Source organism: Lissotriton vulgaris, chromosome 9 (genome assembly GCF_964263255.1).
Source record: "Lissotriton vulgaris chromosome 9, aLisVul1.2, whole genome shotgun sequence".
In the NCBI taxonomy this organism is placed as follows: domain Eukaryota; kingdom Metazoa; phylum Chordata; class Amphibia; order Caudata; family Salamandridae; genus Lissotriton; species Lissotriton vulgaris.
Genome location: NC_141697.1, coordinates 1095674397 through 1095695585, shown reverse-complemented (window position 1 = coordinate 1095695585; position 21189 = coordinate 1095674397). Strand labels below are relative to the sequence as shown.

General features: G+C 43.3%; 1 protein-coding gene across 6 annotated transcripts in view; it reads right to left on the bottom strand.

Annotated features, from left to right (window-relative positions):
- Positions 1 to 21189, bottom strand: part of LOC147692851 (receptor-type tyrosine-protein phosphatase gamma-like) — a 1083817-nt gene that overhangs the window by 464256 nt on the left and 598372 nt on the right. For all 6 annotated transcript variants that reach the window (XM_086939073.1, XM_086939071.1, XM_086939072.1 and 3 more), the window contains exon 7: positions 12409 to 12566. In XM_086939073.1, the coding sequence (XP_086795199.1) occupies positions 12409 to 12566 (158 nt within the window). The remainder of the gene's footprint in view (positions 1 to 12408; positions 12567 to 21189) is intronic.

Sequence of the window (21189 nt, the reverse complement as noted above, 5' to 3'; positions counted from 1 at the left end):
GATGGCCTGACATGTTGGGATGCCGGAGTAAGAATATTATGCAGTTAAATAGACATGCAGGGATAAAGCACAGATCACCAGTGGCTTTCAGACACCCCCTTTATTTCGAAGTGGATGCCTTGGTGCACACTGAATGATAAGTAGAGACACTCTTGGAACAAACAGAAGTGCTTGGAATGTGAACAGTCTTCAACAACTGTTTTTCAGAACAAATTAAACCAAATGAAGGATTCCAAGCCTCCGTCAAAAATGTTTAGGATCTTTTATATTAAGAGAATAATTTGTGCTGCGTTCTCAGGAGATGTGATACTCTGTCGAAAGGTTGTGTTGGCTAGATCCACAAAAAAAGGCATGCTTTGCGACCTCCAAAGTCTGTTTGCTTACAGGGACTCTCGCAGTGTAGGAGGTAAAATCTTGTAATAAGACAACGAGATTGGGGAAACTGGATATAGAGGAGAAAGTAGGATCCACATGCTTCTTTCCTTTGAAAATGCTCTTTCTGGTGGACACTCTAACCTAATCTCACATTTGTCCCCTTTTGAATTCCACCAGTGACCAGACAGAACAGGAAACCTTTCAACGACTGCTCCTGTGCACTAGCAGGTAACACAATCAGACTCCGCTGTAGCCTCATCACACTTTCAAATGTGAGGCACCAAGTTGTGTGTAGGTGTCACCACTGTGCATTAATTATTTAGAATTGAAGCCTTCCACACCCTTAAATGTGCAGTGACAGATTGAGAACAGTGACAATATGCAGAACCTAATCTGGACCCATGTGCAAGAGGGTGTGGCCAGAGGGACTAGTCTGTGCCCCTGCACCCAAAACCCACCCCGCAAGGGGAGGCCACCACCTGCAGCGTTGCATTAAAGTGGTGTTATAGTTACACATGGTAGGACAATTCACTGGAAAGATGCAAGATTAAAGTGTTGTTATAGTTAGGTGCTGAAATGAGACAAGAACTAATGATTAAAAAATGAAAAAATATGGAAATTCAACAGTTCATGTTTAGTTAACTTACTTTAACTTGCACCACCATCATGTGCTTCTAATGACCTCATATGTCATCACTTATGACATGTCAAAAAACATGACTGATGACCTCTCAAATGACACAAGAAGTGTTTTGACTTGCGTACAACTTGACAACATGGACAGGTCTGCACCAAATTTGGCAATCGCTTAGTATAGTCATCTTAGGATGGCATGCCAATTTTCTTGAAAGAGCAAGGAAAGGTAAAGGTGGGGTGGGCAGGGGAGAGAAACATAACATTTTAGATCCAATAGAATGCTTTGCTTGCATCTTCAATCAAAACAGTAGAAAAGAATAAAACGAAACTTGTCATGGTTGTAGAACTTTTCTCAGAAATTGTGCTTTTAGTTGTTTTGTGTAAATCTACTCCGCAGATAAAAGGGTTGAAAAGTTGTGTCTAAGATTTAAAGGGTTAACACTTTTGTATTTCTTGATTTGTGTAATTGGGGAGGATTCAATGGTTTGATCCATGTATATAAGCGAATACAAAAATTCAATAATGCCCCTCACATCCATTTGATTGAAATTGGTGGCAACAAGAGAAAACTATTTTGCACCTGCCACTTCAGGACTTGGTGTCCAGTTCTTGCATATTGTGAAGAAAAAAAACGACACAAAATACTATGGCTCAGCCTGCTTCTTGGTTCTTTTTTAAAAAATCTGCCACTGAAGGACATAGTTGACGCTGCTGGTGCATAGTACCGCCCTTCCCTTTTGCTTCCAGGGCACTCTCACCACAGTTCCTGGTTGCAACTTGCCGACATCATCCGGCTCTGGTGACTTGTTCTGCAGCAGATCGTCCTCCTGTGGCAGCGGCATCAGCAGAGTCCTCTCCGGGGCTTCCCAATGCTGAGGCAGCTGGTGTCTCCATTCTGGCCAGCCGTGGGGGGGGGGGGGGCATCTTTGGCTACATTGCCCCCTCTAGATTGGAGAACTCCAGCGTGACTTGCAGGTTACGACATGCAGAAAGCAGCTCCTGCTGTCCCGCAGCGATCTCTCCCATTGCCGCCCAGATGTCAAATCTCCCAGTGAGTAGCTCCTGTAATGCACTCAGCAGCAAAATGAGCATTTTCCTTCTCCCCCTTCATTTGTTTCCAGAGAGTGGGGGGTGTGGGGGGGGGGCTAGTTACGAGGGTTTAGTGGAGCCTCACTAACTCATGGTGCTCTGAGCCGCATCGGTCGCCTCAGCCGACCGACAAAGATCATGTTAGACGTCCCTTTAATAAGAATTCTGAGCCAACAGCCATAGGGGCTATAAAATCAATCAAGCAAAATATTAAGCTTTAATTTTTAATAGCTTGCCAAAGATCCTACCACTTGTTATGCAATCATCTTTTTTAGCCACACGACTGATTAGTTATCTCAGGATTAAGATTACCGCAAATTATAATGATTTATATGCACTAAATGTCCCCTTAGTAAAGTATGTGCATTGCTCAATTGCTGGAACAAACTTCCAATAATCATTGGCCGCATATCACTTCTAAAAATTAATTTATTACCGTTGTTTTCGTTGTACCAATTAAGCTAAGAAAGGCTTTTTTTGGAGCACTATAAGGCGAAATCTAGTCTTTTCTATGGAACTCAATCGACCCAGGGTTAAAGCTGTCAACACTTACATTACCTCAGGAGGAGGGAGAGTTAGCTCTTGTACCATCTGCATTTGGCAAGCATATCAGATCCCATATTGCCACCCTCAGATGAAGCTTAGGCTTGTTGTTTTAGATCTGAGCTTAAGGCGCTCCATACTAGCACATTAGGAAAATATGGGATTTCGTACATTAGGTGATTTTTTTCATAATAAGGGTTTTATTTCTTGGCAAGAACTTACTCGCAAACATAGAACATAGACATAGAATATAGACCTTTGTGTCCATTACTTTTTTTTTTTGTTTTACTCAATTTAAACATATTTGTTCAGTCAATTTGGTAAAACCGAACGTCACGGTACAGAAAATAGGAAAAGTTTTTTTCATTGCTTGGCTTAGGGGAGTCAGTAATTGGTACACACTTTTCCATCAACATTCAGGATTCTAAATAACTAAGAACATCAACAGCATAAGCAATATTACAGGTTGTAGTATTACAAAGTAATATTGGGATTATTAAAATCGTTTTAGTAAAAAAGCTATTTGAACGGCTAATTTTAAGCCAATGATCATCTATTGTAACTTAATGCTATATTGCACCCCTACAGAAATACTGCTGATCTCTCTCGTTTTAGATGCAGATCGCAGCCCGGTGACTGGGTTCATACGATATTTACCTGCTCTAAATAGAGTTTTGGACAGGGATCTTTTCTGAAATAAGTAATTGGGTGGGATGAGTGATTACACCGGATCCGATGGAAGCCCTTTTTGGTGTCCCATCAACTGCCTATAATTTCACCACCAAAGTGAATCCGCTGTGTTTTATTGAATCTTTGGTAGCTAAACCATTTGTTTTGGCAAATTGGAAGTCCACTAAAATACCATCCATGAACCACTGGCGTAATAAGATGGATAAAGTGTATTGCCATAAGTTACTAAACGCAAAGAGGGTATGTACCATCAAGCTTTTTAACAAACTTTGGTCAAGTTGGCGGTTGGTGCAGGGTTTAGAGTAAAGAAGTTATGAACTAAGTCTTACTGCATATATTATTTGGACACTCAAATAGCTTAGTTTTTGTCTCATGGCCATTGAGACATATTGGGAAATCTTAGGAATGAAGAAACATTTTCACTAATTATTAGTGGTGTGATGTTTTATGGGAATCTTTTAAGTTGCTTTAGGAATAATTTGTATTAATTAGTAATATGAATGATGTATTTAGAGAAGAGATTGATGGTGCTGTTAAATTTTTTCCAATAAAAAAAAAAAAACTATTTTCAAATCTTGGTGGAAGTTACTGACAGTCATATTTTTGGGAAAAAAACAGTTATGTGACCATTATGCTTTTAGGTAATGATGTAGACCTCTCTGTACATAAAGGATGAATCAACTATGAAGAAGTACCTATTCGCACACTGCTGGCACATTACTTTTAAGGACTCATTCTTCCAAAAGCATTAAGAAATAAAGATGTCTGACACTGAAAATAGATACATCAAAGCACAGAAACACATGGTGATTTCATTGATCAGATATGCTGAGAAGTAGTAAATTCAGCACATGACACTATAATCTGCACTAGATACAGTTTAATTTAATTTGACTACATTTCAAATAAGTTAAGTGAAATGGAAAACAAATGATATCTTTCACAAATATAAATGGAAATCTATTGCCCTTTCAAAATTAGCTTACTGCCATTCAACAGTAAAGCGATAACAGACCAAAAGTTAACAAGTTAATAGACAACCCTTAGTAGTCTACTATGTTTTATCACTTTTTTTTACATGTAGACTGTAATTATAATTCAGAAAAAAGGCTGTTCACAATGAGTCATGGTTCTATTCAATGATTGAGTTTTACTCTAACACAACAAAATGCCTTTTTCAACAATGTCTGCACATTAAAGTGAGGAAATTCATGTTTGCATTTTTTTTATGCATCTTTTTATTGCTTTTTAAACAAACAAAAAAAAATCGCCATCGACAATTTCTTTTGTGTACATAATTGAATATGGCAGATCCAGTGCTTAATTTGTGCAGGAGCTTTCAGGTGCTAAGCACAGGCACTTTAACAAGGCCGGGGCTATTGAATTTATCTCCCCAGTGAGATGAGCCCAATATATATTAAAAAGAAATGTACCTACCTGCCCAGTGTCGTCGTCCTTCCTGTAGGATGGCCCACCCAGGTCCAGGCATGATGACTGCATCGCGTTAGTGATGTCAGTAGTGCACACCTGCTTTTCAAGGAGCATTTTCTTTCACATTGGTTAATTATTACAGTTGAGGGCGGGCTGATGGGTGAGCTGTGGGCAAGGCAGACTGGGTCCTGGAAAGTTCCAGTCTCAGCAATAACCTTAATACATCGTTGAAGTAATAAAGCGCGTAGCTGCTTTCTGTTAACAACTTGCATGCACTGAAATGAAAACCCAGCAGAAGCAGGCCATACATTATTCCTTTTGACTTGTCATTGCATGCTGATGCTCTTGGCCTGGGATGCAGGCCCACCATAACACATTTTTTGCCAGTGATCTAATGGAGCCAATGCCAGGGAGACTGCAGGTGAACATTCATCACCACTTTTTCTCACAGTTTACCCGACTTGAAGCTTGGAATGGTTAGAAGAGACTCAAATGTTTTGTTTATGTCCATAAGGAGTAATGCTAAACAAAACCGGACATTGCGTGGCGATTAACAACCTAGAGGACCTTATTAAGCAGGAAATTAAATATGAACAGCAATTGCAAAAAGAGCTCAACTGCAACTTTTGTCTATGAATTATTGGTGTGACTCACCTAAAAATAATAGATTGTATAAATATTATATATAATATCACAATGAATCACGTCTTGTTCTCTGTGGTAGGGCCAAGGCTGCTGTTGTATCTAGGGTCAAGCGGCTGCGAGACATTACGTTGTGATCGGATATTGCGAGTGCAAGCCTGCGTTCCTGCAAGTGCATTGCATTGATTGATGCTTTTGTTGTGGAGGGTCAGGTCCGGTTGCAGCTAGGGAGAAGGGGTGGGGTAGTCAGGTGTGAATAAGTGACATTCTAGAATGAGCATTATCAGAAAGGAACAGCAGGGCTTTCATTTCAGAGTTTACCCGGGTCCGCTCGCTGCAGCACTGTCTCCAGACAGGCGCTTTGTCCTTCGCATGGCTCTCTACCCACTGCCGAGCACCTGCAGGGGTCCTGCAAGTCAGATCCTGACAGCCTGTGTATACAGGAGCTAATGGGGCCTTGATGGGCTTCCTGTGGGCCAGGGATGTGGAGGTGAGATGTCAAGGGTGTGTGATGCTCAGTCTTCCACCTCTCTGGGTGGATGTGTGGTGTTTACAGACTTACACCCCTGTGGGTGACAGGCACCTCCTCAGGATCTTGCTGTGCCACAGCTTGGCCCATCTGTGCTTCGATGACATGTGGCTAGTGACTGACCCTCAGCCACAGGTGCACATTTCAGGCTATAGACTGCCCTGTAGTGAATCCTTATGGCGATGCACATGGCTAATTTCCTGACCTTTCAATCTGTAGCTTTTGGTCTAACCTTTGTTAGGGCAAGTTCAGCAATACTAGTTCCGGGTGTGGGTGGGTGGAGCCAATAGAGGATGTGGGTGGAGTCTGTGGAGTGAGTAGGTGGAGCCAGGGGTGTGTGGGTGTGGCCTCCTTAAAAAATTTGAGCACCTGCACTTAATATTTTACAAATTAAGCACGGTCTGGAATTAATATGGACCTAAGAAATAACTATAGGAAAGTATTATTAGCGCCAATAAGAGGCTCTGCTTATTTTCTAAAGTTTAAAAGTGCAGAGGAAGATCAGATAATTGAGGCATGCACATGAGAAGGCACACAGAGGATCCAGGGCCTGAAATCAATGTGACTAGAGAATAGCATTACACAGGTATATAAAATAACCAATTTAAACAAGAGAATAGCAAAAATGATCAATATCAAATTTACACCTGAAGACTGATCACTTCTCATTTGGTGGGATAGGTAAGTTAGTGAATTGGGAGGGAACATTTTTATTTTAATCCTTTTAAAATATTTGATCTCAGCAAATTACAGACTAATTGAGAAAGTTTTCCCACAGGTGTTGAACACTAAATATTCTAGGATTAAAACACATTTTGTCTTTGCAATGATGAATAGATTTATGTTGAAATGTAATATTTTCTAATGGCTGAGCAGTTAAGAGTCAATTATTAAATAACGACTTAATTATAAGCATAATGGAACACTTCAGGCTTTACATTCTACAAGATAATGTCATGCCTTAGGTCACTAATAGAACCTAGCATTACAGGGTACCCGAGGGCTTCCATGCCCTTGCATGTCACAAAGCATAATTATGAAACATAACGATGATGGAATAATATAACAATCTTTCACATTCTTCACTATTTTGCTTAATCGCTCTTCCAACTGAAAGTCATTACATATTATAGAACTATTAAAATTAACTGTACAAACTTTCTTTTGCCATTTTGTAACATGACCTGGAATTATCGCCATAATGATGGCCTTACAGGTTTCTCCGAGAGCCATTGTAAAGACTTGCCATTATAATGCGTAGCCAGCACACACAGATATCCACATCAAGCAGTTAATTTCCCAAAAGTAATACAATTTCTAAGAAAGGGACATCTTAAAATGCATTGTTAAACAGAAGTATAAATTTGATACAAAGTTTGTGTGATCATTTTAAAATATGCCATGCTCTGAATATAGTTTAAGAAAAACAAAATGTAATTTATTGTTCAATCTACTGAAAATAATATATAGCATCACAGAAAATGAAGCATATTAAATAATTTCACTGAGAGGCATGTTTGCTCTAGTAAAATGAGGGTAATTAGTTTGCAATCAAGTGTTTTTTAAATACTCAAAACAAAAATAACTGTTCCTTTATCAGAACAATAGTTTGCAAATCAGCATTACTGTTGTGATGATCGTGCTCATCTATTATACCCTTAATTGAACTCACTTTTACCTTGGCGGAAGGGGGCAGGAACTACTGAGCAACTTGTGGTTCGTTACAGCTCTGCCTTACATGCACAGTATAAAAAAAGGAATGCTTGTAATGAAAAATTATCGAACCATTTGGTCATTCCATAACAAGTTATAAAATGTTTTTTTCTCGTACCATTGATAATTTTAATTCTCTCCAAAACTGTGGATTTCCACAACAGAAGCCTCAATTAAACCAAATTATAAAGTCTATTTGCCAGTAGCGTCCGGCATGGCTCGCGGGTGGGGGGTGGGGGGTGGGTCAGGCGCAGGTTCTATTAGGGGTAAAGGAGTGTCAATATAAAAAAAAATTATAAAAAAAAATAACCTTACTGCCGGCCCGGGTCCCACGTTTTCACCACTCCTGCTCTCCTGCCTCAAGCAGGAACAGGAGCAGGCAGCAGGCAGCCTACCTCCCCTAAGTCAATCACAACACTCCAGGTGGAGCGTTGTGATTGCTTCGGATGCTGTCCAGCCAGGGGCTGTAGGGGATAGCATGTTCTCCATGTAGGCTACAATGCAGCCTGTATGGTGACGTGGAGAGTGTGCATGACTGGTTTGGGTGGCCCGAGAGGGCTGACCTAGCCAGTCATGCGCATTCAGGAGTGGGAAACAGATCCGGCCCTGCCAGCTCCGCCCACATGTAATGCAGAAAGAAACAAAATGGTAATAACAAAAAGTTAATACCATTTTATGTTTTGGCGTTTTCGCCCTGCGAGAAAGCAGTGGGGCAACGCGCTGCTCTGTCCTAGTGGAGGAGCCACCCCTGCTATTTGCCAATTCCTCCTGCAGACGCACATGAGTAAAGAAAAGTCCTTCATGTGGGGCTGATTCAGCAATTCAACTAAAAACAAGATGGGGTTATTGAAATCTTACTATAATTTGAAGAAGTTAACGATAAAAGTTTCTTTTTGCATGTTCCTTTGTTTTCTGCAACTAGGCCTTGAAGAAAGAGCCGAGTTTTATGGGCATGGGTGTTTTATCACAGTCGGCGCAGACCCCAGCGCCTCCTGTCTGTGAGCAGTGCTGTGGGCGGAGCCTGCCCCACGGAGGGCGATCGATGACCGCCATGTCAGCAACGTGCCTGTTTTCAGAGCGCAGAGAAAGGCTGGCAGCAGGGCGCCGCGGTGAGCTGCCAAAGCAAGAGTAAACAGAGCAGTGTGAACCCGAACTTAAATACGCCCCGCGGGGACGCTGTCCTGGGGTTGTTAGGGTTCCAGCAGACCCATTTGCATTCTAAAGACCATCAATTCCGAACACACAGAACACAGATTTATACTTCAATTACCAAAGCAATTATTTAAAAAAGTGATGAATGGTGGCACAAAAATAGTACTAATTGACTCCATAAAACTTGGAGTTGTCACTGGTTGATCATGTCAGCGCCAAAATAAAGATTTTTCTGATTAAGACAAAACCACCAAAAACAACAACGACATTCAAATGTTCTTTCCAATGCCTTTGTAGCAAAGTATAGCGAGAAGCTTGCGAAACTTTAGCAGTCCTATCTGCCCGGTGGTAACGACCGTTTAAAAGTGCTTCCGCTGCCGCAATCTGAAGCCAATAATTAATAGAACCCTCAGTCTATCACAAAAGGTATCAGGGTGCTTTCATTTTACAGTCCATTTAATGAAAAACGCCCTTTTGTTCTCGTCAGCTCATTAGAAAATAGAGATCCTGGTCACTACTGCCTTTCCATCTTACAGTTTTCCAAAACAGTTTACCGCAACAAAGAAAGAAGTAGAATGAAACGCGGACAGCCCTACACCTAAGAGCGCAAGGCTTGTTCTCCGTAATACAAAACGAGACAATCAAGAGGTGCTGCATACGCAGGCGTAGCTACAAAGTACATGGACCAAAGGCGTGAACACGAGTAGACGTCACAGTTTCCTGTTTTTCTGAGCGTTAGGGACGGGCCTCGCGCCTCTCCAGCCGCGTGCACCGAGCTGCAGCCCCGCGCGCCGCTGCTCACATGTAAACCGAGCTGCAGTTCCCAGCATTGCAGGTGGGAAAGGCGGCAAGAACACGCACGGCCATGTAGTTGTAAGTAAGTAAAAAAAAATGTAGTTGTAGACACTTGCTCATCAAGCTCAAATCTCATGCCAAACCACTCAGCGCTAACTAAACGTCCTCTCACCCAAGTATGTGGATATTTTAGCTCCCTTCAGGTAAACCCACAAAATAAACTAGATGACACGAACACTGCCAAGAACGCCATTCACCTCGCAATTAAAAATGCCCTCATTAAGCAAGTGTAAAGCATATTATTCATCGAGTTAACTACAAATAACATTAACTTGTACGCATAAGACATACAAACATTTTGCTTACTTTGGCTGGGACAACTGGATATTGTGCAAGAACATGACGAAAAACAAAACGGACAATGTGACGAAATGTAAAAATTGCAAAACATGAGAACAGGTTTAATATCGGTGTGCCCCAAGTTTAACGCGTGCTTTTCACAGCATTGGGAGAAAAACAAGACGGAGGGGAGAGGGGAGGAGAAATGCGACACTGCGGGAGGGGGCGGAGCGGGTAAACAAAGACGGCTACAAATAACATTAACTTGTACGCATAAGACATACAAACATTTTGCTTACTTTAGCTGGGACAACTGGATATTGTGCAAGAACATGACGAAAAACAAAACGGACAATGTGACGAAATGTAAAAATTGCAAAACATGAGAACAGGTTTAATATCGGTGTGCCCCAAGTTTAACGCGTGCTTTTCACAGCATTGGGAGAAAAACAAGACGGAGGGGAGAGGGGAGGAGAAATGCGACACGGCGGGAGGGGGCGGAGCGGGTAAACAAAGACGGCTACAAATAACATTAACTTGTACGCATAAGACATACAAACATTTTGCTTACTTTGGCTGGGACAACTGGATATTGTGCAAGAACATCACGAAAAACAAAACGGACAATGTGACGAAATGTAAAAATTGCAAAACATGAGAACAGGTTTAATATCGGTGTGCCCCAAGTTTAACGCGTGCTTTTCACAGCATTGGGAGAAAAACAAGACGGAGGGGAGAGGGGAGGAGAAATGCGACACGGCGGGAGGGGGCGGAGCGGGTAAACAAAGACGGACGTGCACGCGCTTTTAAGCTCAATGCGCATGCGCATTGAGCTTAAAAGTCACGGGCACTGCAAGGAATCGCCACGATTCCTTGCAGTGTGGATAAAGAGTAGATAAGTCCCAATACTCTCGCCTTGCTCGATGCGCATGCGCATCGACAGGCGAGACCTAATCAGGGTGCTTGATGGGCTAGAAACACTGCATGTCCTATACCATGCAAGGGTGCTGGAAAAATTTCCTTCGCCACTAAAGCCGTTGGATACGATCAAGTAACTAGCAAATTTTCCACGAACACGCCCTAATCGGCGCAGCACGCCATTGATTTACGTTTTAGCCCTTGAGGGTTTGTGAGCATGAGAACAGTCTACATTTTACAGATATCTTTGACTCTTCAGGAGGTTTTCAATGACACTATGGAACTCTATGGGATGCTGAAGGTTTCGCCAGTTAACGCAGTGATTACATTAAGCTTCCCTTCCATTTTTTTTCTTCATTATATACTAATAAATATATGTAGGTAAACAAATTCATGAATAGAAAGATGTAATAATTGACATGTGATGTGAAGATGTAACATGAGAATGCAGTGACTTACAACTGCTCTAGGTATTTATTTTAGAGGTAAATGAAGACCCTTGCACCATTGTGCATGGGTGGATGTCAGATATCTATAGACATTTTTCAAAACAATTACTCATCACGGATATCTGATTTACTAGAACATTTCAAGGAGTCAGTCACACTGCTTCATTAATTAGAGTTAATCAAGCCCATTGCCTCAATAATATGGTCAGAACAAAGGATTTGCAACAACTTATGGGTCAATACATGTTTAACCGCATGCGCGCTAGCGGGTTTTCCCGCTGCGCGCTGAAGATTCGAAATTCGCGGGTTACGTGACAAAGCCAGCTCGTCATGCGCGCAGCTCAGGTAACGCCCATGACTAGCTGGCTTTGTCATCCGCATCGAAGGGGTTAAGCTCTATTTTTGCCAATAAGTCATTAATCCAGCTAATATGTCAACATATTTCTACTCTACGCTGTTAGAATGGAAATTTACGTTGTCTGTCGGCAGCACGGTTTGTTCATGATGTTGCACTCTTCACTGACACTAAAAGCCAAGTGAATGTAGAGTCTCATATTAAATGGGCTTCATGATTAGTGATGTGTCCAGGTGTGTGTACCTACTTTGAGGAAGAAAATGCAAGAGTTTCCAGGAAGGCACAGAATGACCTTCTACATGGACATGTTTTCCATAAAAAAAAATCCTATTCCATTATGAAGACAGCATTACTGCTACATTCAATTTGATATCACAAATGCTCAAGTGTACCCACTGGTATAGATCCGCAAAATAAACCTTACTGAAGGGTGGGAAGACTTAAAAAAATAAATATAAATACGGAGATGCTGCTTTATCAAATTAAAATTCTGCTGAGAAACCAGACTCCAATTTAAGGCAACTTAATTTCGCCTTAATAAGCCAGTGCTGGGTAATTCCCTAGGAGGGAAGCAAGCTTCAGGTTTCATTATCGCCTCAAGCCTTGACAGCTCTTATTTTAAAAATGCATAAAATAAAATCATCCTCACATCCCTTTCTTGTCAACAACAGAACCGTGCAACACATAAAATCGACGCACTTTGCAGCAGCCCTTCATCAGCAGGGCGGCAGTTAAACACAGCTTCTACCTACCTGCTGGTAAGAAATGGGCACCGGTCTGTTAAACACAATCCATTCCACGATCTGGCTGCATGGAGGGGTTGTCAGGGAGCCAGTATAGCGGTAATAACTCCCAAGGGAGGCCGGCAACAGATCCCGCAGCACAAAGGGGTCCAGAAAGGTTTCCTTCTCTGCAGGAGAAAACATCATCCAATCAGAACTGTTTGATGAGGTTAAAGGCCATTGATCAACAGTGATTGCAGAAGCAAAGCCTACATTAACATTCTAACACGACTTTACTGAAAATGTGTTTATCACTTTGATTTAAAAGACGTTTCTTATATTAGTGCCCATTAATATAAATACCTAGTCTATAACACAAGAGCACAAAGGTGTTTTAAGTTCCACAAATGAGGCACTGCATGGTGTCGGGAACTGGAGGCACTGGAAAAATGCCATTTAAGACCACCCTGCTAAACTGAGAATCCCCTATTTCAAAGAAATTCATAGGGCTTGGGCTGACTGAGCATCCATTAAAGGGTGTGGTACCCCGGAGTGCAGGGCTTCGCATTTCACCTGTTAACAAGCAATTGAACTAACAGGTAAGAAACAGTAAATCACAACATAACTATATATACACAACAGAGTGTTCAATAATACATCACAAAGCATGTTACACACCTACTTAGCATGTAACACCGCCACTGAACGAGGGTGCACAATTTGTACTTATTTCCGACATTTGTACCACAGAATAGGGGACAACCTGCTCGATGCATATTTACCCCCTTACAAAAACAAGTTTTTGGCTTATTTGCTTACATGATTTGCACAGCTCTTCCCTGGTACAAATATTGTGGGAAAGCCGGCTTTAGGGGACAGCAGACCAAAGGGAGGTCTGCACCTATGGGGTATTTTGGGAATGTAAGGCACAATCTAGTTGACTTAGCGCTATGGGCTACATCTGGTAAGAGATGTGGCCCAAGGGATATATAGTTCACCATTTTGGGCTGCAATCTTCCCATTTTGTTGTAGGTGTACACAGTGGAAACCATCTGGAGCCTAGTGACAAGTTTCAAATCGTAGGTTAGCAAGCTTAAGATTTCAGAAAGTATTCTATATGCGCTCGTTTCAACCTTATCGTTAGCTTGTCCTTAGCTGGTTTCAAGATGGAGGCGAGTGTGTTCGTGAAGTGCTCTGGCTATTACCAGAGGCCAGGCACTTGGGTTTGCTAGCAGAAGGTAGCACAGCTGTGCAATTTGCGCAGCTGCTAAGACGTGCATCTAGCGGGGTGGCGGCAGTCATCCTGGATTGCTCTCATTTCAGGGCCCAAAATCGGCCCATGTGACTCTGCAAGACTGCAGAAGAGCACACGGTGCGGCCCCAGTGTCACATGTAGGGAAGGACCATGAGTTATAAGCAGCTTTGGACAAGACCAGCAGGGCGGGGAGGCTGCAATCAAGGCAGCCGGGCAGGGCAAGTGCCTCCGCGGCGGGGCTCAAAGCAGCATGTAGAGAGCCCAGTGATTGTGAGTGATGCGAGGGGCTCATTGCACAGCCAGCGGTACATGGGCATCCCTCCAGTAGGTGGAGTGCACAGTGGCAGTGTTGAGCCATTTATTTAGTGCCAGGACAGACCACCCCTCGAGGGAAAGGGCATCTAGTGTTGCCATTTGGTGGGCAAGAGTTTGTGGGCTAGGGGGATGAGGCAGGCACAGGTGCAGGGGGGGGGGGGACAGTGGGGAGTGGGGTGAGGCTACTCAGGACTTGTTTGGGGGTGAGGGAGAAGCGGTGATAGCAGGGCGAAGTCCCTCAGTAAGGGACAGGAGAGGTGGGGGGAGAGGAGGCTCTCAAGGCTGGATCCAGAAGTGGGCTGAGAGTCTCCCCTGAAAAGAAGGCACATTTGTGCGGCCTGTGTAGTGGCTGCCAAGGGTATTTTGAGGAGGGTGATGCCACGTAAGCAGCACAATGCGGTAGAGCTTTTGCAATCGTGGCAGCCTTGCTAGAGTGGAGTGATGGCGAGGGATCGGAGATGGAGTGGGGGTCCGCACCCTAGAAACCCCAAAAAGTACGGTAGACAGGTCGGGGAAGGCCAGAAGGGCAAGCAGTGCGACAGGGCATTGCAATTTCCAAGAGAGGGAAGGAGGGAGGAGGCCCGAAGCGGCCAAAAGTTTTTTAATGATGCTTCACACCGGGCCTACCTTCCTCATCCCAGGTGCGCAGGTGGCAGGTTCCAGATCAGGGAGAGCATAGTATGGCTCGCTTACCCCGGGGGAAGAGATGGCATGGCCCAGAACAGTCAGCAGGACTGCATCGCAGGACCCAGTGGCACATGTCATTAGAAGGTTCAGGGAGGCCTAATCATGGAGAGCAGAAGAGCATCTCTGTGTGGGGAGCACCACAGGATCTGACAGCCCACACCAGTTGAATGCCCGAGTGGGTTTGGTACACTCCACTGGGACTGACATAGGTACACCCCACTGGGACTGACCTAGGTTAGCCCTGTATTTGTGCACCAAGAGCCACAAGCTGTGGATAGAAGGGCAAGCTGTTCTGATGAGTTTGCATGGCAAGAGGTTATGATTATGGAGACGAAAGTCTTGAGGAAGGAAAGATTGTCGATACAGAAGGGCAAGGCACCATGGGCCACTAATGGAGCAAATGGGAACTGCAGGGGAGAAGGGTTAATCTAAGTCCACGTCTAGTGCTGGCTTTCTGGTTCCTTTCTGTGATCAGGAACGGGTGAAGGACAACCAGAAGGTGTGAAAGAGGCACACACTGGCAAAGCATCAGGCTTCAGAGCAGGCACAGTCCTTAAGGCCAGGTAAGAATGCAAATGAGGTACTAGGTCTAATTATGGTGTCCACAGGTGTGGATGCAGTGCGAGTCAAACGCAAGGCACAAATATTCTTTAGCAGTAATGCTTGGGCACAGTATGACATGGAATTTAGGGCACACATGGCTTGGGACCCTCAAGCCGAGGTGGGGAAGGGGGGAGTTGGATACAGACCTATGGCTGTAGAAGAGATCAGCTAAATTTGGGAAGACCATATACACAGCCAGTGGTTGCCACCAGAGGTATGGACAGTAGGAGACAGAGGATGTGTCAACTGGTAGTAGTCTACGCATGAGGCATATTAATAGGCTTGAGGTGAATTTGAGCTTGCCCCACTCAGAGGGAACGGAAGAGAGTAGAGGACATAGTGCAGTTCATACTGCGACTGACAGAAAATGGTTTATCCTGGAAAAAGGACAGGCACTGCAGTCATGGGTAAACTGTTGTGGGGTTATGCACCATCAGCAGGAGAGTTGGGTAAAGAGAAGTTAGATGTTTGCCCCATGCAGCAGGGTAGGACTGAAGAGAGGAGGAAGTCTGTCTGTACAAATTTTTTATCGAGTGATTCATAGCTAGGCAGGAGTTTGCCATTCACAGGTTGAAACGGTTTTGTTTTCCATACTGTCATGGATGTTTTTTGAAGAATGTCGGGTATCTGGGTTATAGGGGGTGGTGGGGAGAGCGGTGCAAGGTTTGAAATGGGAAGATGTGAGTTTTAGACAGGACGGTCTGGAAATTCGTTTGCACAGGTCTAAGACTGGCCAGCAGACGAGAGAATCTACAGTGTTTCTAAAGGTTTAGGAGGGAGAGGTTTGCCTGGTAGCATGGGGTGTAAAACTCAGAAAACTTACAAAGGAACAGGATGGGTTAGCATTCACCCATCAACAAGGGGATCGAGTGACTTCATTCCAATTGTTGGCAGTCTGGAGGAAAGCTGTGACAAGGTTGGGATTAGTGACTTCAGACTTTGGTCCTCATTCCTTTAGATGAGGATGCAACTGACAAGTAGGAGAGGGTCGTCCAGGGAGCAAATAATGGGGCTAGGCAGGTGGTCCTCAGAATGTTACAAGAGGTATGTTGACAGGGAAGGGTGAGCAGCCTCGTTCCAATGATGCGTTTACACTGCTCTGTTTTTTAGGTTCGCATCCTGGCTCTTTGGCTGCTGGCTTGTCAGTGTGTAATGTTGGACATTCCTTCATAAAGTGGGCGGAACACACAGCTGGGAAGAGTGCATGAGGTAGGAACTTGGGTTTTCTCAATAACTCTGTCAAGTGGTTTGGGAATGGTGCCATGAGGTGGTAGGAGTTGGTGCCCAAGCTCAAAAAATTGATGCAGAGGGAGTTTGTCCGGATATCTTGATGCATGTGGGAGAGAAATACATGGTAGTGAAGAAGGGCCTGGTGCTATTACAAATCATGAAACAGGATTTTATAGAAATAAAAGCAGAGGTCAGGGTGTTTCGGGGGCTGGGCAGAGTTCATTCCCGGGAGGTGTTGGAGAGACAAATGCATCTCATTTTCCTATTCACCTTTCTCCTGGCTCCATCCATGGCTGATGGCTTGATATCAAGTCATCTGATAGAACGAGGGGAAAGGGGAATAGGGAAATGAGCCGTTTATGCAGAGACAAAGGTATAGGATGGTAATACATCTCGACTTGAATTAAGAAGAGGTTGAGTTTTTTTTAGGGCTTACTGTGTACATCTTTCAGAGTATGGGATGAAGTTATATTTGTTGGAGTTGAGGAAGTTTTTAGTTAGGCCATTGAGGAGGAAGGAATGAGTTTGTTGACTTAGGAGGGGGGCACAAAGTCAGTTGGTGCCTTTTTTTTGCTGGAGGTTGGCCCACAAGTTTGCACACCTTTACTTAAAGTTATGTTGGTTAATATAGGCTAAGCAGGCAAAAAAGGGGGGGGGGGGATTCGTGAACCCACACCAGAAGTCCTGGAGCTAAAATGTTATGTCCTAGAAATATCAAGTTGAACACAAGTTAATTTGTTCACTGCTAAGCAGAGGAGGGAGTTAAAAGTGGGACAATAAGTGAAGTACAATAGCTCAGGATGTTAACGTTTGTAGGGTATGTATACCGGAGGTGGGAATTAGGGTAGGGGGTAGGCAATGTAGGTTATTGAATATATAGTGATGTTTTAGTTCTCTAAGACCTTAGGCACAGTATGCTTATGTGATATGCACCGGTTTTAATAAAGCGGCCGGATTCACCCAAACATCCCCAGCGTAGAATTAGTCCCTAAGCAGTCATCGTGATTCGAGCGGACTATATTTTTTGCCCAATTTATTTTGGCCGCCTCTATGTAAACTTGCAACATTACAGACCAACTAAAATGTTTATCATTTTGCAAAACGCCCACATTGACAGTGTACTGGGATGCTGTGCGTATGCTGCGTCTCACCCTTAAAGTAAGGAGGTCACAAGACAGTAAAGAGAACAGACACCGGGGCAAAATGCAGAACACTTAGTAAAGTCACCAAAAAAGCACATAGACCTAGCACAGAGAGTGTTTACCAGGCATCTATAGCACGTGCAGCTTGACCTTCTCCACACCTCTGCAGTGACAGCAACAGTGTTTACTAGTGGCAAACAGTAACACTTGAACTGAAACCTAAAAGATTAATGGCTTTATCTTTAGCTACACTTTGGTATATGTTCGAAGGGTGTACATGTTATGTTGCATTATTTCGTTTTTATTTTACAGCTACAACACTCATGGGGACCTGCCGCAAATCCTTGTAAAATTACTTATTTCCCCAACAAAATCCATGTGCAATTTTATCACTTAATTGATAAATGTTCCGCATTGCAAAAGCGTATTTGAGTCACAGATATTTTCTGTTTGGATGTCAAAAGCAACCAACTCAAAACAAGCATTTGCAAAGCTAATAAATAGATCTTGCCTTTTGGGCCTACAAGCTTTGCAAAAGCCTTTTGCCAATGCTGTGCAGAAAGCAGTTGTCAAAAGAAGAAAAAAAAAAAAAAAGAACAAAAGGGGCGATGACGCTGCAGCAACATTTAGTAAGTGCACGGATGCTTAATGGCGTGCACAAGTGTATCACCACGCGTGTGCGTGCGTATAAAAGGCTGCAGGTGACAGTTTATTTATATTTATTGAACAGATTGAAAGCACTTTTTTTTATGAGGTGGGAGGGCCAGCAGCAATTTACTGCTGTACCCTCCCCCAAAAAATCTTACAGTGGAAAAAAAATGACCCCTGTGGTACAGAGGAGCGTGTTAGGGTAGCTTGTGGGGTAGGGGTGCAACAGGGAGTGGGGGAAAAATGGGTGTGGGGAGAAAAGCAGCAAATGAGGGAAAGAGTAACATGGGGAGCGAGGGAGAAGAATGTGAGGGAAAAGAACATGAGGGAGAAAGCAACACAGAATGCGGGGCATGTATGTGGCTGGGCAAGAAGCAAAACGGAGGTGGGGGGGGGGGGGGAGCGGGAAATGCATCCTCGTGATAACAATGACTTCTCAATGCTGGCAAAATGGACGTTAAAATCCTCACTGTTGAAAATGGAATAAGAGAGGAATGTCCAGTGCATTGAAGGTCCAGATTTGGCCAATATTACCCAATCCCACTTAAGGAATGGGCTAAGCATCAGCCTTAGCATGCCTAGAACACCCAAGTTGATTTCTTCCATATAGCAGTGGCAGGTTCCTCCATCCTGAATGCTAGCAACTTTAAGGTCTGTCCCATTCCCTCAGATTATACAAATCCAGTTTCCCTACTCAACTCACTCCACTTTATTGTTACTAAGGTTGAAGTAGTGACCCTTTTATTCCCCCCCCCCAAAAAAAACACAGACATTAGGATTAAGACAGATTAATTAAGATTAATACTACCAGTGAACTGTTTGATATAAATGTGAATAATATAAAAAGACAAGTTCACAAATTGATCCCCTTCATTGGAGGAAAACAAAGGAGACATTTGATAGAGAATCCTAAAAAACCCACATGGCAAATTACTACAAGGCCACCCATAAAAGCACAAAAATAAAAAAAAAAGAAGTACTGGAAAAGTCTGCTACAGTGTCTAACCAACACTGAAAATATACTGCCCTTCTTTGAGAATAAAGCCTCTGGCACTGTCAAAAATCCGGTAGGAATAGAAGCCTTCTCTATTCACTCCACTAAGGCACCAACCTCTAAAGTCCACTTCTTGATCTCCTTATCCAAGAGTCTCAAACTAGCACTAAAGCAAAATAATGGCCTCAAATCACCCAGTGGCGATGTGTTCAGCGGGTACTATTAAAGAACATAGGGATACTCATGGTCCCTGAATCAAATACTTCCCTTCATAATACTCAATTAGCTAAAGCAAGCTAGAAAATAACTCTACTACTAAAAATAATGATCTGCTGATCCATCAGACGTGACAAATTATAGACTATTCTCGAAACCCCTCTTTAGAGGCAAATTCCTTGCAAATTAAATCTCGAGTTAGCTACAAAATCACATTTCATCGAACAACATATTGCACAGTAAGCAGTCTGGTTTCAGACTTTGGAGGGGCACAGAAATTGCAGACATTATCTAACACCACTTGACCTACTTAGATGCTGGTCAATCTGAAATATTCATCAGACTGTCTGCAGTATAATACAGTTCTTCACAAGATACGTTTTAATCAATTAAAAAATTGGGCCATGATGAATGCAACACTTAAAGTCATTTCTTCAGACCAGGAAATGCAAATGGGATAATTTTCCTCTATCACAAAGCCCATCAAAACTCATCCTCGCTCCACTACTTAATAACTTCTACATGGCACTCCTGGAATAGAACATCCATCAGTCCCTGTCAACTACAATCACCAATGTAGTAGACAGCATTAAAATCCACCTCCAGTTAGGCTATCAATGTAGCCAAAATAATAGTATAACAAAAGAGAGCTACCCCCTAGCTAAACCCCTAGCTAAACAGAATGACAATGAAAGTCTGCTAAGTAGTAATAAAACAAGCAGCAGCAGCCTACTGGTGGTCAAGCAAGTAAGGAGTTGTTTCAACTCAATTAGAAAGAAATGTTGGGATTTGGTTGGGCAATGATCGTCCTACTAAACACCAGATTGCATCCCCATCAAAAACCTCAATAACCAACTTTTTCTGCAACGTAGTCGTGATTTTGAAATCACTGGAGCTTGGGTCCTTTTTTTGTTTTTTTCACTTGTCTGTCTACATCGGATTACAAAAAAGGTTGGATTTCAACCCCACAGCATACAAAATCAAACTGTCTCCGCTGAACTGATATGTCAACATCACCTAGTACTAAAATAGCTCCCTGCTCCCATGAGACAAGAGGATAAAGTTCAAAGTAAAATAATTGATTTTAATGCAGAGGGGAGGAGGGGGCGAAGGGGGTGTAGGGCTGAAATAACCCTGAGAGCTTGAAATACAAATTTGCCATCATCCTTCACTTCGTCGCAACCTTAGACTAAGCAAATTAAACCCAACTGAAGGGTGAACAATCCGATCTCTAAGAGTCCTCTTGTGGAAATTGCTAAAATACTGACCAAAGAATAGCCAAGCTTGAGGTATTTTTACAGAGGGGGAACTAATTCCCATTGCATACTGTGGGTCCCTGGGGGCCAACTAGCCCACCTGGAACCTCCTGTATGCGCCAGGGGGCTGCATTGCAGAGAAGTGTAATGAGGTTATGCCCCTTTTTACACCTCTCTGCAACGCAGCCCCCTGGTGCGTTTGCAGAGGGGGAACTAATTCCCCTTGCATACTGGGGGTCCCTGGGGGCCAACTAGCCCACCAGGAGCCTCCAGTATGCGCCAGGGGGCAAAGCAACTTGGTCCCCCCGCGATTTGGTCCCCCCGGCAGGCCTAGGGGGTCAGGATGTTTCTACCCTGCCCCCTTTTTGTGTTCTACACGTTTGTTTTTCTGCTTTCTTGTGCCTCGGTCTACCGAGCACAAGATGGCTGCCAGCACATCCTGTTTTAAAATGCTGACAGCCAATG